At 40.4% G+C, this 18,572-nt stretch overlaps 1 protein-coding gene across 1 annotated transcript in view; it reads left to right on the forward strand.

The window, feature by feature from the left end:
* KCNQ3 (potassium voltage-gated channel subfamily Q member 3) overlaps positions 1-18,572 on the forward strand; it is a 203,463-nt gene that overhangs the window by 171,956 nt on the left and 12,935 nt on the right. Inside the window, exons 6-11 of the mRNA XM_055706383.1 lie at positions 1,320-1,430; positions 2,644-2,739; positions 4,063-4,157; positions 5,866-5,892; positions 15,437-15,624; positions 16,758-16,860. Coding sequence (XP_055562358.1) covers positions 1,320-1,430; positions 2,644-2,739; positions 4,063-4,157; positions 5,866-5,892; positions 15,437-15,624; positions 16,758-16,860 — 620 coding nt within the window. The remainder of the gene's footprint in view (positions 1-1,319; positions 1,431-2,643; positions 2,740-4,062; positions 4,158-5,865; positions 5,893-15,436; positions 15,625-16,757; positions 16,861-18,572) is intronic.

Below are 18,572 nucleotides of genomic sequence, written 5' to 3' on the forward strand. Positions count from 1 at the left end.
GAGCATATTACTGGTATAACATTACCAAAGCAGGGATGCCCCTACAACCAATTAACAGAACTTATACCCCTGATGATTTTCAGTCAGACAAAGGCCTTTAGTTGCTTAAACCTCCTTTAGAAATCAGTCTGTGCTCCTGGCTTCTGGGAAACCTTTTAGAGGAGTGTCTCTTTAGGTATAACTGCACTGGCAGAGCCTGTGCTTATATGAGACCTACCTCTCATGACAACAGTATCCTGCCTGTGAGAGCTATGTCGCTCAGAAAATGGCAAAATCAGAGCTGGACAATGGACTGTTCTGTTGGCCTAGCAAAGTGCGTCAAAGGTTTGGGCAGTATAGGTAGACACTCATGGAAGTTTGGTCTATAAGGAGTCAGTGACTGAGGATGTCTCTGGATTCAGATGCAGGAAGTAGAAAATATGTGTCTGGAAAGGATAACTCAACAATTCTTTTGTGTTTTACATACATTGCCCAAAAATCACTCAGGGAATGCCACTGGTAGTAGGATACCAAGCAAGAGGGACCTTTGATACATCTGTTCTTGTCTCTTCTGATGAAGAAAGAAGTAGTGGTTTGCACCACTAGTCATTTGATCACAAAATATTCCTGCCATCTGGTAACAGAATTCACGTTGCTTTGCTACCAACAGTTAGGGGAGTCTATATCATGCTGTGACTATTCTTTATTTAGTGCATTTTTATTTAATGCAGCATATTTTTTATTTAATGCAGTTCACTCATAAATGGCAAGATCTGTCCCCCTATTATTAATCAAAAAGTCCCAAGTGTGGCACAGAACACCTGGATATTTTCATATCCTTTCATATCCAGGACATTTAGGTAAAGTCTCATTGGTGATAAAAGGTACACAGTTGGAAATTAGCAGTTGTGCAGGAAAGGAGTAAGTTTTCACAAAGTCATCTTTGTTTTGAAAAGACTGGGGCTTCAGAGAGAGGTAGTCCTGATCAGTTATTAAAGCTCTGCAAGCTATTAACTGACAAGTCCCATTCCTACCTGCACTGATGGTGGGCAGGAGACTCACTCTGCCTGCGACATCACATGGAGTTCCCTTTCAGCAAACTCATCCTAAAGAGGCAGCTGCTTTTAGACTAAATCCATTCTTCCTGGTGCAATGCCTGTGGACTATGATGCCATTAAAAAAAAAAAAATTGGTTGGCCCATTGTCAAGATCCTTTTTCAAGAAGCTGTGCATGAACACCCAAAGAGCTAGGTGAATTAGGCAGGTTTCATGGTGACATTTAAAAGCAGAGATGGTGACTTTGTTTTTCTTACGGGAAGTCCTGGTCATTCTGTCCACAGATCACCCTCGCTACGATTGGGTATGGTGACAAGACTCCCAAAACATGGGAGGGACGGCTGATAGCAGCTACCTTCTCTCTCATTGGAGTGTCTTTCTTTGCTCTTCCTGCAGTAAGTACCTTCCCCGTCCTCTGTTAGCCACATCCCAGCGCTGTGCACTTGCAAAAAGTAGGTAAAGTGATCTAAACTGCTGGTGGAATCAAAATCCTTTTTAAGTGACTCAGACACTTGAACTGGTCTATATAAGTAAATCTTTCTTCCCAACCTCATGTAGCGCCTATTGAGAAAAATATGTCACCCCAATACTCCTCAAACCATGTGTGGACATTGTCTGAGACAGTGCTAGTTGGCACAGGCCAAAATTGATCTAGTAAGTGAGCAGTCTGGGAAATTACAAGGCAGTTCATCACCCTGTACCCTGGCTCAGGTTAGTTTACTGGTACTGACATAGCCACACAACACATATTTTTAAAAGATATGGGGTCCATTGTTTTATTAATTAGTGTTGGGCCTGTCTTACCAAGCTCTAAACACTTTTATGCTAGAGATTACATTGGAATGATCAACACAGACTGGTGGTCACCCTTTATAACCAGCACAGCTCTGCAGAGCATTTAATCTCACCTGTTTCCCTTCCTACTTCGAGGAGATCTCTGATATCACCACAAAAGTGCTGTTTCTGCCCCCTAAGATTAAAGGGAATTTAGAAGGTGACAGTAAAGATAGTTTTTTGATCTAGCTAAGTGAATCCTCATCTGGCTACTTAAGAAATGATCTCTAAATTGCTTTTGAAAGTATATTTGTTCTCCTGTGTTACATGGGCTAAATATTTGCTTTGTCTGCAAAATTCTCAGGGAAGAACAAGACAAGATGTTGGTGAGATGGGCCAAATAGCAACAGAAACTCTCCCAAGTCCATATTTTAGGATATTTTTCCTTTAGATCAAGGCTTGGAAAGAATTTCACAGAGGATGGGAAGTTCTGCACACCCAAATCCAGAGTATGGTTGGCATAGCTTTTTTACCACACAGGCATAGAACGAGTGGAACGTAATACACCATCCGGACACCTCCAGTTTGGAAAGGCAGTAGACATTCAAGAAGCCTGTTGAGGACCTTAAAATGATTTGGTGTGGCCTGTGGTCCTTGAGAGGGTCATGACAACCTCATATCTCATGAGTGGGGCAGCAGGAAAGGCATGCTGTACTGCACAAAGGTTCCACGTAGCCATCTCTATCTCCACCCACAGACCTGTTTCCTCTCAACAGTAATCCATTTTTTCTGAGTAAGAAATGTCTAAAATCTTGGATCACACTCTGCTTTCAGGGCATTTTGGGCTCAGGGCTGGCACTGAAGGTCCAGGAGCAACACCGTCAAAAACATTTTGAGAAAAGAAGAAAGCCAGCAGCTGAACTCATTCAGGTTTGCAGCCACTTATCTCCTCCTTGAAAAAGTGTTGCATATGAAGACTGCTGCATCATATTAACAAGGGACACCACTTCCCCCCTGCCCAAATTCTCATTTCCCATTGCAGGAGGTGAGAAGCTGTGTTTGTAAAAGGGTCAGTTTTTCACAGTGAGCTAGCTAATCCAGAGGTCCTTGCAGTTTTTTGAGGAATCTTTGAGTTCCCAGAATATCTTTCAGAAGAACAGTGTCTTTAGAAGAAAGGGTTTCATCTGCTAGCTTCTGGAAACCAATCAGCTTCATCAGTGCAACAAAATCACAGAAAACAAGCTGTCAAGAACATATTCTTTCCAAAATCCAGGTTTTGTCAGTTCCCTTGAGAGAGTGCTTTAATGTGCAGTTATGTTGTTATTAATGTGAAATCAGCAATTGAAGTAACACAGTAGTGGTTTGTAAAAACTGAAGCACACCCTGGATCTTCGGTTATGTCACAGGATGATCAGAGGTTTCAATGGGAAGAGACTCCTTAGCTCACCTGGACTTCAGTTATGCCCTTTGTTACTAATTCAGAAAATTAAGCTGAGAATTACCAGTCTAGGGCTGAAAAATTTGACAGGAGGTACTCTTAGTTGGTGTGGAACACACCCTGATGGAAGTGAAGTAAATAGCAGAATTTCCACAGAGAGACAGACAAAGTTTCTGTGATATCAGATGGAAGCATTTGGTGCTGAGGACTCTCAGGATCAAACCAGTCCTCAGGAGAAACAGACTGAGTGGCATACTATGCTGTTCTCATTAAAAACACTCCTTAGCAAACAGAAGGGGCTGCAGGGATGAGCTGGGAATTAAAATCACTTTTTAAATTAAAGTATCTCTACTTAGCAGGTAGCTAATTTAGCTACAGTAATTTTTAGGTATGTGCTATAAAGAATTTTGACTGGAGCTAAATACTGAAATAGCAAATTGCTCAGCAAAATTGCCTCTGATGGTACCTTAGATAGTAAGCTAGCTAAAGCACTTCCAGAAATACTGGAGAAGTCCAGTGGAGAAGCTCTTTTAGACGTACCAGACAGGAGAATTAAACCAGTTTAGTCAAACGTAATGTCTTGTTGATGTTGGTGGTTCTTTTCCTGTCCTGTCCCTTTTAACAGCCCTCCCAGATCATACTCCAGTGTCAATAATTTTGCCATATAGTGACACTCATTTGGTACAGCTGATTAGTGATTAATTTCTAGATAGTCACTCGGGTGCATCATTATGTTCTTTGAAACAATCTGGCTGCTGTCAGCCTGTGGAGTAGCTTTACTTAACACTAATTATTCCCTTTCCCTTATAATTCAGGCTGCCTGGAGATACTATGCTACTAACCCCAACAGGATTGATCTAGTTGCTACCTGGAGGTTTTATGAATCAATTGTGTCATTTCCATTTTTCAGGTAAGTGCATTGTCCTTGTCTCCATCATCGTTTTCTGTGAAGTGTAAGTCAGGACAGGAAACATAGATTTTATATATATCAATGAGGCTTTTGTAGGTGACAGATAGTTGCCAGGTAACTTCTTGGCTGAGAATGAAAAACATACTTTTGGGTTCTGGAACTATTTCTTCTCCCTTGCCCTGGTGGTATGTATCAGGGGCACATGGATAACCCCATCAGTGGCTCTCATGTTGGCATTAAACAAAGGAGAAGGCTGCCTCACTGTCAGCTTCCCTTTGTAAGACTCTCGAGTTTATTGCCCTGGAAATCTCCATTTCTCTCTCTGTAATTTTGATCCTGATAAAGTTTTAGCCCTGGATTTCAGGTGCACCTGTACTCCTCACACCCTGTATGATGCAGCAGTGTATTTTAAGATATGGATTATGCTGAAAATTCTTACTTTCCCTTCTTCAACTCAACAGGCTTGAGAATTGTATTGTTCAGAGGTGGCCATGGCATCTGAACAGAATTAATGCTTGTTAAATGCTTGTTTGGCAATACCAATTGCTCAAGGGGATAATTCAGTGGAGTACAGCCAAAGTATGTTCGAAACTGTCTCCCACTGGAACTAGTAACTGAAGGTTCACAAGAAAACTTTTCTGTGGAGCTGGGGTCATGGTTTTATTTTAATCACTACTTCTGAGTTCAGTGGAAAGCATTCCATACATAAAGATATTCACAGTTAATGGATGCTCACGTTTATGGAAATTAGTCTGATCCTCACTTTTCCTGCGTCTTAAACAAGCACCTTCCTCACCTTGAGGTCTTAACATTTTCAAGGGTTGGCCTTATGAAAGCCAAGACTTTCAGCTATAGGCTATCAGCTGCCAATAACGGGCATTACTTATCCAAGCTTATGCTTTAAACTTTAATTCTGGACTTGCTGTTATGCCTCATTCTGAAAAAAAAAAAAAAAGTGCCCTTAAACTGCGGCTCAGCTCCAACAGAGGTCTCCACATGTAAGTTGTGTCCACTAATACTGCAGCTCCAGCTGTTGCTCAAAACTGACTTGAAGAAACATTTCAGGCTCCTGCCTTCACAAAGCTCAAATTACAAATATTAACTCTTTCTTTGCTTTATTCACAATATATTTCTTCAGGGTTGATTTCACATGTGTCACAAAGGAAGTCTCTAAGAAAAAAACCCACAAGTGTCTAATCAAGGCTCAGTACATATCTTTCCTTTACTTTATCCCTTCTCATGCTCTATCTATTCCCACATTATCCATTATAGAGTCATTTCTAGAGGGTTTCTTGACCTAAGGTTTTGTTCAGAGAATTCTCAGGCTCGCCTGGAGTCTAGACTCATTACTGTGACTTCAAGCTTGTTCATTGTATGTAGGTTCTTCTGGGATTCAAATGCAACTTGAAATGTAATATATGTTTTGCAAATAAGGTCCTGGGAGAGAGGACAAGGGAGTTCACTTTTCACCAAAGACTGGATTGCCAGCCTAAGCAGCACAGATTTGTTTCAGGAACCTATATCACTTTCTTCACTTTATGGCTATTTGAAAATGTAGCTTTTATTCTGTGTCAGTTATGGTCACAGAACAAAAGAGGTATAAACTATTAGCAATAGATTAGCAATTTATGTTTAAAAAATCTGTTGAATGTATTATGTAATTCTTCTCTCCTTGCTTTCTTGTAATGCTTCCCATCTCCTCTGAAAGGAAAGAGCAATTGGATGGTACTGCCAGGTACGTAGCTGCCATTACTATAGCCTTGTTTTGATACAGCTATTGGAGGATGCAGGTTAAATGGTGCTTTGTGGATTCATGAGCTGTTAACCAAAACATGCTACTAACACCACAGGTAGTCATTAAAAATGATTAACCAATCCATTTCCTAATTGCTTGCTTTTTTCCCAGTTTAACAATACAGCTAAAATGCTAATTGTACAAATGCAGTGTTGCTTGCTGATTGTCTGTAAACGGCTTTATTGTTCGTTATGATTAATCATGGTCTAGATTTCTCTTGATCCATGTCATAGAGTCAGAGTATGGCATCCAGGTTGTTCTTGGGTAAATTTAAAGTCCTGCTTCATGTTATTGCTCAATAGTTCTGCACAGAGCAATGTTGCAATGTAGGGGATCAATTCACCACGTGGAAAGACTTCTTGATGAAAAAAACTAAGGTGGTTGGCTAAGATGGATCAGTAGGATAGTCAGTCTCTCTGGCAGAACTAAAAAATCTGCATTAGATTGAGGCCTTGGTCCCAGCCCTGCTGAAACAGATGGGAAAGCCCCCAGTCACTCTGGGGAATTTACAACCAAAGAGAATGAAGGAATCATCAAACCTAATACTGGTCAGTCACTGAAGGCTACAGCAGAGCAGTCATTGCCAGTCAACTTGCAAGGTCTCAAATGTAAATGATGTACTTATAACCCCCTTCAGCTAAGCTGCAGATTTAAAAGCACACAAAATAATTCAACCTCTCATGTAAAAAATGTGAAATACTTAATGATAAACTACTATCAATGGATCACCCACAATGAAAGTCAATAACAATTAAAGGATAAATAGTTCCACAGACTCATGCTGAAGTTATTTCCATTTGCATCCCTGTTCACAACACGGAGAAAAAGAGCAAAATTGTAGCAAAATTTGAAAACTGCTAGTCAGAGGTTAGGCCTGGGTTCCAGTCCCTGGCCTGATGAAAAGTTTTCTTTTTCTTTTTGTTTATTGAGCGTTTCATGCAACACGTGTTGTGGTTTAACACCAGCCAGCAGCTATACCCCGCAGAGCCACTCACTCACTCCCCACCAGCGGGATGAGGGAGAGAATCAGAAGAGTAAAAGAGAAAAAAACTCGTGGGCTGAGATAAAGACGGTTTAATAGGTAAAGCAAAAGCCATGCACGCAAGCAAAGCTAAACAAGGAATTCATTCACCACTTCCCATGGGCAGGCAGGTGTTCTGCCATCCCCAGGATAGCAGGGTTCCGTCATGTGTAACCGTGACTTGGGAAGACAAACGCCGTCACTCTGAACATGCCCCCCCTTCCTCCTTCTTTCCCCAGCTTTATATGCTGAGCATGATGTCACATGGTCTGGGATATTACTTGGGTCAGTTGGGGTCAGATGTCCCAGCTGTGTCTCCTCCCAAATTCTTGCCCATCCCCAGCCTGCTTGCTGGTGGAGTGAGGTGGGGTGGAAGCAGAAAAGCCCTTGGCGCTGTGTAAGCACTGCTCAGCAATAGTGAAAACCCCTGTGTTGTCAACACTGTTTCCAGCACAAATCCAAATCACAGCCCCATACCAGCTGCTATGAAGAAAATTATCCCAACCAAAACTAACACAACAAGACAACTTCAACAAAGGAAGGTGAAAAAAAAACAGATTTGCACTTGCTGTTCTATCAGTTTTTGGGGTTTGAACCTCCTTTAACAGAAAAGAAAAACTTACCCTGTTTCCTTACAATACAGGCAAATGCTGTAGTGCTGAATTACTGGGAAAAGATGACTAACCCTTCCTGCCACCATCATTAGATGCTAACTTGCTCCTCTTCAAAGACTGCTTAGATGTGAGTTACCTAGTCTGTAAACCCTCATGAACCTTAAATACTGTACATCCGTAACGCTGCCAAGGCTAAGCAGTCATGAGCAAGCTGTTGCATTAACGTAGATGTCTGGTGATTTTAGTCATCTCCAGTGTTGGCAGCAGCTGGATTTTGGCCTTTAATATGTAGGAGAGAGCTTAGGAGCTGAAATTCTTTTGAGTATGGAACTCCATACCTTGAGCCAAAATGCTCTGACTCAGATGCAGCAGCAGAGCAGACTAAAATTAGGCAAGTGAATGATTGCTGCAGTTTGCTGTTGGTCACAGCCCCCCTGGATAAGCTTCTGCACCTGCAGTGACAGAACAGTTTGTGAAGTAGCTTCTGAGATACTTTTTCTTTCAGGCCAGTAGAAGGAGTCATTTTATGTTGACGCACTGGATTAAAAATGGAAAAATATGACTCACAGCTCGAAATCTTTAAAACTGTAATCCCAAGGCCCCTCATTCTAGTTGCATATGTCTTGCTTTTATGTTGTTACATACTTAAAAACCTTCAGCAAAATCATCAGTAAACCTGCACTGGAACCTTCCTGTTAGTAGGAATGTGTTTATGGAAATAAGCATTCAATTAAGGGGATTGGAAACCCTCCAGGTAAACAGAGGAATGATGGTACTTGTGGGAACATCCACTGACTTCAGTAGACATGGGACTGAGCCATTAAATCGGGTTGTTTTGACAGTCCCACCTCCCATCTCTCATAAATTTCTTATTTACAGACCAGATAATTAAATATATAGAGTTATATATTCCTATTCCTCCTACAGTGATTTAGTGTAGAAGGTATTACTTGTACTCCACTGCAGTTTGCGTTTAAGGCTGTATTGAAATAAATGAGCAATAAGGGAACACAGTCCTACTGGAGAGAACAGCCCATAAGTGCACTCAGTCTCCAGGTTCTTGCATCAGTTAAGTCCTTAATGGGAAAGCTGTAGTAATAAACTGCATTGTCTGAACAGTGGTTGGTAAAGGAGAGAGAAGAATTGGTCCAAAGCTTTCCCAGAAGAGTCAGAAAATTTAACTAGTTAATAAACTACAAATGAGGCCTGGCTGTGTGAAAATTTGAGGATAGATAGCACGTTAAGTGGCAGGGTTTCTATTCAGGAACTCTTCTTCTACTCACTTCTCTTTAGGCACTCCACAGTAGTAGAGTTGATCTCTGTGTCAGATCCTTCTAGGCTCTCTCCTTGGAAGCAGGAGCTGGCATCATGACAAAGTCACAACTAGATGCAGCTCCTTGTTGTTAGACCACTTGGGAAAAACACAGGGGAGACAACAGAGTGGAAGAGTCTGTTTCAGAAGCTGGATCCCAAGGCAGGGCTGCAGGGGAGGACTTGTGATAACAGAAAACAGATTAAAATTTGGCAGCAGCCCAAGGCTTTATTGAAGGTCCCTTTAAACTAAAACTGTGAAGATGTGAGATACCATGAAAAGCACATTGGACTACCCTTCAGCTAGGCAGTAGGCTGGGTCCTGTAAGCAGTGAAGTGGTACATATGATGATGCTCTGTTAAGAGCGGCGTTTTCCCTACATGCCCTGCATAGTCACCCAACCCAGTAGGAACTGGGGCTGTGCCACTCATTGCTCACTGGTGGGGAGTTTACTGACTTCATGCCAGAGGTGCCACTAGCTTTTTCTTCCTTAATGCCTAAACCTATGAGCCCATGAAGTCTCAGATAGTAATTGCTCTTCTGCATGTATTGCAAAGCCTTTGCATCTGTTCAGTTCCCAGGAAAGAAGATTTATGTGGAAGAGATATTAATGTTCATTTCTGCTGGAGTGCAGCAAATCATTCAGCAAACGTTTGGGTGTCTGACTTACCTTTAAGATGAGCCTTTGCTTGATGGACATATTGTTTATTTTGAACCAACTTTTTGTGTCTATGTTTGAGAAATTAATTTTGGGCCTGATTTTTCAGCTCTGTTGTTAGCAGCTGTTCAACTGATTTTTGACTAATGTTGAAACTTTGACACTTGTATGTACAGGCACTATAGGGAAGGATTTTGAACTGTCTCCTAGGGACTTGCTCCTAATCAGCATTGTCCAACTGTAGAACTAGATACCAGGAGCACATGTTCATTCCTAGATCTATTATTTCGTGTTTGCAGAAAAGTCATTTATCCCTGTTTCCTTATCTCTACAAGATAAATAGTATTTCTCTGCCTTTGGAAAGTTGGTTTTATTTTTTTTAAGCGGCAGAATTGGTACTGGTCCTTTTTATTCTGTAAGTATGAAAGAATGCATTTTATGTGGTGCATTTTTGTATTGCCAGTAGTAGCAGCATAATGAAAATAAAATCGTACTTTGCAAGGTGGAAAATTTCACTGTCAGCATTTCTTTTTAATACATCTGCCCCAAACAGGAAGGAGAAAAAAGCCGCTCTGATCTGCACACTACATTAACTACAAATGAAAGGCTGTTCCCATTCTTTTTCATAGAACTTTTCATGGGTAATCATTAATGTCTCATCTTAATAACTTTTCTTCACTTTACAGTAATGTCATGTTTAGTAGGGAGTCATTCTTTGGATCAAGCCTCACAAGAAAACTTAGGTATATACATTCAAGTAACAATTGAGCCTTACTCTTTTCATATTTCTTGCATGCCATTCTCTGCCTGCACTTTCTGTTTTTACTACAGTAGTTCATCTAACCACCATAAAAACTAAGGGATGATAAGACTGAAAAGTTATTTAAGCATAAAAAGAAAGTTGCATGGCCTTGCAGATAGTTAATTGTTCTGCTGTTGAGAAAATATGGAATCTAATCCTGGCTCTGCCAATGATCTGCTTAGAAACAAGTGCTTTTCTCTGTTTCCATAGAATGGGAATGATACTAACCTACTCTGCAAATAATTTTAAAATTTACTGTAAGAAAAATATACTGCAAGAGTTAGATACCGTTCCTTATGCAGTCTCAACCCTGCCAACACAAATTCATGCAAGTTACTTTGCATTTACATTCAGTGGAACAACATCTCTGCATGTGTATTTGCAGGTTCTGGTTCAGCAAATGGAAAACAAGTGGATGCTTTTGATCATCTGAATAAAGTTAGTGACATGCTTAAATATCTTGCTGAACTGTGACCTAAGATGTGGGGCAAGAACTTTATCTTCCTGCAAAGAGGATTAGAAACAATTTGTGGCATTTCTGGAATCTGAAAGAAACATAATCAGAAATGATAATATTTTGACTAAATTGTCAAGCATTTTATTCTACCCCACACAAACATCTTCCTTACATTCAACTTTAGCTCATTGTTCTCATTCCCACTTCATTCCACATACGTGAAATCATCACACAGAACTCAGCTTTTCTAGCTGAAGCTCTTCAGCTTTTGGAGAGCTGTTAGTGAAGCACTCTGGTTTTTTTCATTGGATGATTGGCCCATGCAAAATAGTCAAGAGACATTGATTTTTCAGTTTGGTTTGCTTTCTAGCGGTTGCTACATGGAGATACGTTCACTGCAAAGTAGAGAGTGGGTCAACATCCATATGATTTCTCTCTACATTGCTGGCTGCATCCATTGGTGAAAAATATCCATCCTGTTTTCACAAAGAATTGAGCTTGGATTTTTCTCCCCATGGGTTTGTGTGACATTGCTTATTTTTACCATTTCAGATCACTTTAGAAAGTGTGAATGAGAAAAGGGGCAAAGCAAAGGCCTTTAGTGTGCATAAGGGTTCTTTCTCTTTCTGAAGGGCATCAAAGTTGAGCCCAAGTCAGGACTTGTGTTCATGTTTCTGGGCAAATAATCTGGATAGTAGGTAAGTTTGGGTTTAGAGTCACGCCTACACTTAAATATCAATGAGGACATACACCACCAAAGAGTGTGGAAATTGGCTGGCTAAAAAGGGATGTTTTCTCCTCAGATGTTAGAAACTTGCAAATTCAGACCTCAAGATTCAGGATGCAAAGTGGCTCTTTAAATGAAAACATCAGTTGTTAAGAAATTGCAATTATTTTGAGATTGGACATTTTTGTGAGATCCTCTCTATAGAAAAGAATGTTACTTCGTAAAAGAGAAAGCTTATTGGCCAAAGTTCAGAAGTACCTTGGAAATGTGAAATGCTTTTCTTAAGAATTCAGAAAAGTCAGGGACTCTCTGAGATCAGTTGAATGTGTTCACTGCAGGGTTCATGGCTGTCCTCCTAACATTAGTTTTGTGTTAATTTCTATTGGGATTAGTTCAAATCAGAATACTGCTGGAAATCTCTTTCAGAATGTTTGATTTCCCAAAGCTACGTTCACCGATATAAGTACAGCTGGTGATGTACTAAAATATTGGAGTAAACATGACTGCCTTTTGCTTTCAGTTACTTGAGACCAACTAAATCTAGTGATTAGATAAACTGAACAAAATATGGAAAAAATTCCTGAATATTGTTAGTCATTGTTAGGTGAAAGTGGTAAATACATGGAAGAGGGCTGCCTTTGATTGACTGTTAGCATTAATTCATTATTTTTCTTCTCATACATGTACCGTTTGTTTATGAAACTCCAATACTATGCAAAGCACAGAGAGGAGAGTATCCAGCTTGCATGATGGGATGTACCTGCATTATTTCCTTGCATGATTGTTTCTGGAAAAGTATTTCTAGTTCAGTGGTTCCCACTCTTTATTCTGAGCAAGGCTAAAACATCTGCTGCAGAAGCCAGGAATCTCATATATCCAGACATCAAATTCATCTCTCAGATGATCCAAAATAGTTCCCACTACTCTTGGGGTGCAAGAATCTGAGATCTGAATTTTTTTAGGTAGAAGGTTTCAAGCCAAACTGTCCTCACTGCTTTTGCTTCCCTCCCTTTACGGTGGTCTGAATCTACCAGAGAGTTCTCATCCTGGGGCTCCAAAGACAAAAGCTTTGGGAATTTTGTTTTGTTCTACCACAAGGGAGAGGATGCAATAGCATGCAAGACAAGCAATGGCAATGTATCCAAGCTAGTCAAAGAAACTATCCTTGCCTTTTATCATCACGTTTGGGATGCATTTGAATCCCCCCAGTTTCTGGAACTGCACTGGATGTTGGGAGTCACATTTTACTGAATGTAAGGAAGCCAAATGAAGTGGGACCACTGTCCCAGTGGAGGTAGAATAGCTAATATCAGTAGGAGGAATCTGAAAGACAAGCAGCAGTACATGAACCTGTGGGTGGGAACCACTGTCCTAGCCACTCTCATGGAGGATGATGTGATCTGCGCATGCTTCATACTCTGAGACTGAGCCATGCGCATGCTGTTTTAATGAAAGAGATTGTGTCATGAGAACAAATGTTTCCGAAGCCTTTTAAAAAGCACAGTGAAAACAAAAACCCCAGCAGACCCAGATCTCATCCCTTGGAAATGAGAATAAAGTCCATTTTTTTTCTGATGACAGCTAATCATTATCTGGAAAGAAGCTTGGGTTTTGTTTTCGGGGGTTTTTTTTTGCATACAACATACTGTTGTATTTTTTCATGTAAAGCTGGTGAATTATTTTCTGATGATTCTACTGCTCTGGCTGCCTGGATATGAACACAATTGTCTGTATTTATTGCATAAAAATACTGTTACGAATCTAAATGTTACTTTAAGGGTTAATCATCAGGATCCAATTAATAAGGAAGGCTTCAGTCAGGTAACTTTAAGTCAGACTAGAGACCTACTTTTTAAATGACTTCTTACCTAGATCTTTCTGTAGTCAATTACAATAAGACAAGTTCCCCCAGCTGTAAAGTCATCCCAAAGAGAAATGGAGCTGAACTGCGCTCTGTAGGTTGCTAACTTCCCACTGATTGTAGAAAGCAGTCTAAAGATTAAATTTAGACAGGGCATTTAACTTTTTAAACACCTTAAGACAGATCAGATGAGTTCTAGGTCCTAAACTGAAGATGCTCAAGCAACAGTATGGGGACAACAGGTTGTTCCTAAACTGACACTTTTCAATGGGGAAAGTCGAGAAACTCCCTAGAAGGCAAATTTTTGAATGCTTCTAGTTCATATTGTCTACCTCAAACCCCACCCCACAAAAAAACCTCCAAACCCAACATCCACAAATGATTGTGCGCACATATGCAGTGGAAAATATCACTCCAAAATAAGAATGTTTTTGTGCTGAATGCAGAGGAATGTTTTGATCTGTTTTGACCGATGAGGAGGGTATCAAATCTTGATCACTACTATCCTTGTACAGTTCCATGGCTCAGATTTCTGCATATATTGCCTATATTTCTGACCTAGATTAAAAAAAATAATCCACAGAACTGCCTCTTGACCAAAATTCTCCACTCCCCAGAGCTGTCCCAGAGCAGCATCCAGAAATGGGTTAAAAGGCAGGCTTTCTTCCCATGGCTTGGTCCCACAAGTTTTAATAAATGTGAAATTACCAAATACTTAAGCAACAAAGTGAACAAGCAAATCAAATATTTATACCATCTATCACCTACAAAGTGTTCAGAGCATATATTGGCTGATATACTCACTAGCAATTTCTTTTTGTGTTGCTCTTTTCAGTGGTATTATACTTTTAAGACCATTATAGTCATCAGGTTGTAGGAGAGTCACTGGTGCTGGTAGGATGGCAGGTAGATACAATTCTAGTTTTATCTTGTCACTGAAGGATAAATGTCTGGTCAGTCAATATCTAAAAGGACAGTGCAAGGAATCATCAGAGGAACAAAATATGTCACTTTGCTACAATTCATATAGGTCACCTCAATTTCTAGTACAGTGAGAGATGACTGAAAGTGAACGGTGGAGACAACTGGGTAGCCTGCCCTACCATGTGCCGAGTAATTGCTTGGCAATGCCTTTCCAGTGTTTTGTTGATAATTTATTTGGTTCACAGCACATCCGACTTTCTTTTGTTCCTGGCTATGCACACCTTTCCTATGAACACAGCCTGAGAGAGTTGGGGTTGTTCAGCCTGGAGAAGAGAAGGCTCTGGGGACACCTTAGAGCAGCCTGCCAGTACCTAAAGGGGCCCACAAGAAAGCTGGAGAAGGACTTTTTACAAGGGCATGTGGTGAAAGAGGGAAAGGCTTTAAGCTGAAAGAGGGTAGATTTAGATAAGACATAAGGAAGAAATTTTTTACCGTGAGGGTGGGGAAGCACTGGACCAGGCTGCCCAGAGAAGCTGTGGATGCCCCATCCCTGGCAGTGCTCAAGGCCAGGCTGGATGGGGCTCTGAGCAACCTGGTGTAGCGGAAGGTGTCCCTGCCCATGGCAGGGGGTGTGGAACGAGGTGATCTTTAAGGTCCCTTCCAACCCAAACCATTCTATGATCCTATAGTTCTATGATTGAATTATTCATTTCATAGCCTACCACAGACTCAGTAGTTAAAGAAAGCACTGAACAGGGAAAGCCAAGCCTCCTTATAATTAGACATTATAACTGCCTAAGTAGTGGTGTTTCTCTTCTTAATAATAAATCTAATGCTTCAGACGTGCTGTGGGAGCTGAAGCACTGTGATATACTACATGGAGAGGATAGCAAGACCCTCTGGTAACATTTTCAACACATACAAAAAATGCTTACGAAAAGCAGTTAATTATCTGGGGAGCTTAACTGTTGCTTTGATGTATTATGGTAGCCCCAGCAGTGTCCTTGTGTACAAAACATTTATTTAGCCCATTATATACTTAAAGCGTCATGAAAACAAGTTAAAAGTGTACAAAGGAGGAAAATGATTACTTTTGCTTATTTTGTAGCCAAAAGCTGGGTCTCTTGGATCGGGTTCGTGGTACCAATACTAAAGGAAAGCTATTTACCCCTCTGAATGTAGATGCCATTGAAGAAAGTCCTTCAAAAGAGCCTAAGAATGTTGTCTTGAATAATAAGGAGCGTTTTCGCACTGCATTCCGAATGAAAGCGTACGCTTTTTGGCAAAGCTCAGAAGGTAGCCCATCTGTGTTGATTTCTTTTTATCCATCCTCTATTCTCTCCATTTTACTTTGTTCCTCTGCATCTTCTGTTGAAGGTTTGTGACTTTCTGGGCCAAGTATGGCTGGTCCCTGGTTTTACATGGCACATTTGGGGAAGCCCCAGGAAATGAATGCTGGAGTCCAGGCAACACGGTGCTTGAAATAAGACAATGCCCCCCCCCCCCCCAAAAAAAAAAAACAAACAAACCAGCAATGGATATGGGATAAAGCCAGTGGTGGAATCAACCTATTTGACCTGGAAAAAAGGGCACACTGGGCAGTGAATCCATATTCCCCCAAAAAGCATATGCCATCATGGCTCAGTTTATTCAGCAGGGATGCTATGCTGAAGTAGCTCCCTCCTAAACTGCATCCAGCCCTGCACTAGCCTGTGTCCAGGCATCTCATATGCCTCCTATTGCAAGCTCTTAAAACTTTGTTTTGTAGAGTCAACGGCTGGTTCCCTCCCACCCCCCATAAGACTGCTGCCCCTCGGCAGATTTCCATTGGGTGTCCATGTAACATCACAGGGCATTTTTCCTCTCAGCTTCCCTGAGCACACATTTTCCTCTTCTTGCCTATAGCATCTAAATGGTCTCTCAGTAACAGTTTCCTCTTTATTGCGCCAGCTGGCATCAGCCCATGCTGGGCATACTACCATGGATGTAGTCTGGGTGTCCACACCAGGAACTTGGTTATTCTCTTCCATGAAGGTACATGAGCTCCAAGCAGTGCAAGTGGGAGGAGAACTTGGCCTGTAGCTTCTACACCTGTTTTAGCCTTACATAAAATAATTTTAACAAAGATTTTTCATTGTAAATGCTCCTAAAAGTGGGAACTTCTAAATCCATTGGAAAGGAAGAAAAGTTCCCAATGTTTCAGAAATCCTGGAATCTGAGAGGACATCCCTCAAAAAATGTGTTTTACAGCCGTCCCAGAAGAATTATCAAATCCCTTTCAAGAGCTGACCAGAGAAAGAGGAACCTGCAAGAGATGTTCCTTTACTAAATTACACTTACTCTTATGTAGTGCTTTAGTCAGCCAGATCTCACTCTAAATATTGTGTGGTCAGATGCTCACACAGCTTTTTTTTTGACCTGCTTTGCAGATGCAGGAACAGGGGAACCCATGGCAGAAGAGAGAGGCGACAGTAGTGACTTCCTTATGGAAGATATGATCCCCACATTCAAGACAGCCATCCGAGCTGTCAGGTAAATGTCTCTGCTGCTCCTCAATGCTTGGCTTTGACTTTGAATGCTGATGCTTCAGGAAGTCACGTTACCATGTTGCTACATGTTGCTTTATTGTTGATGTTACTGCTTTTTTTAAATGCAATAGAGTAGATAATTCTAGATATATTGAAAAGCACAAGACAGACTCCTATTTAAAGTCCTCTTTGAAAATATGCAGAAAGGAAAATGATTTTCAGCAACACTGACCATGCCATTTTTGCAAGATACTCCATAAATAAATTTATTATAAAACAATATTGTATACAATTCCTCATTAAAATATGCTACAAATATAGTATCTGGCTCAAATTAGTGACTGTAGTATTTATGTAAAAACTGGAATTTTCACTTAACAATAAACTCTGAGATGATTCAACTTTTCTTTATTCACAGTTCTATGTGTGGAATATACTTTCTAGCTGTCAACTTTTAATAGATGCTGAGGTCTCCATTTCAGCTTGTGACATGTGTCACCTCTATTTTCATATCACAAGAGATATTCCCTAGGGTTAGAAAACTCCTAGTAGGGCTTGGTAGTGTGATTAGCACATCAAGCACATGGAATTCATTCACTGATGTTCTGTAACTCCTCCATTCAGTACTTTTTACTCTCTTCTCTTGAAAAATGCCCCCATAGGAAAATACTCTGCTTTCATTGCAATTGCTTTTTATTCCAGAAGTTGTTATGTTTTGGGCCAGGGAGTCACTAGTGACATACTACAAGTCTGGAGTGCCCCACAGTTATCTTCTTGGAAAAGCTTCAAGACAGTTATAAGTGTATAAACATATAGGTATATAACTATAATATGTATTTTCCTGGTTCTTTTCCAATTGGGTGCAGGAGAACCAGTCATTAAAAATTCCAAGTTTTCTCAAGCCTGCTGAAAGCCATGTCCCACAGGCTTTGCTCCTGTTATTCATGACTGCTTCTCTCCCACTGGAAGTTTCTTCAACCCTACTTCCTCCATAGTTTTCCCTTTCTTTCCCTGATACCTGCTTGCTTTCAAACACAGACTATGCATCTGTCCTGTTTTCCAGCCCCATCTTTGTAAGACATGCTATTACTACTTTTGCTAAACTTCCTTTCCCACATCGTGTCCAAATCTAATTGATTCATGCAATCTCCCTTTAAACTCAATCATGAGCCAAGTTTTTTTTATTTTCTTGTATAGTTTACCCAGATGCTGGATGCTAATGGAAAGTAATTCAGACAAAACCACTTAATGGGTTTTCAGGGTCATGATCAAGGAGATTTTAAATTGAAATTGCTAGCAGGGTGATTCCTATTTTTCATTTCTGCTTTTTTTAAGTATAGTTTTGCTGTTACGTATAGTTAAGACTAAAATAGACATGGATATAATTTTGAAATCTTGAAAGATTTCTAAGCAACAGAGTTAGAGTCAAAAACCCTTAAAAAGTTGTAACAGAATTATCTTTGCTAAATGAAAGTTCAAACAGATTTTGAAAAGGTTAAAAAACCTACCAACTTTGAACAAAAACCAGGTCAGAATCTTAACAGATGACAGCAGTTCCCCAATTCAGACCAATAAGAACATGGAGACTTGACTGAGAAAACAAACCCTCAGATGCCTAACCTAAGAGAGATTAAAGAAATAAAATGCTTTTCATTCTTCACATATCTTTCTTGTCTATTTGTTTAATCTACCAAGATATAACAGTGTAAACCAATA

The sequence above is a fragment of the Falco cherrug genome, chromosome 3 (genome assembly GCF_023634085.1).
Source record: "Falco cherrug isolate bFalChe1 chromosome 3, bFalChe1.pri, whole genome shotgun sequence".
In the NCBI taxonomy this organism is placed as follows: domain Eukaryota; kingdom Metazoa; phylum Chordata; class Aves; order Falconiformes; family Falconidae; genus Falco; species Falco cherrug.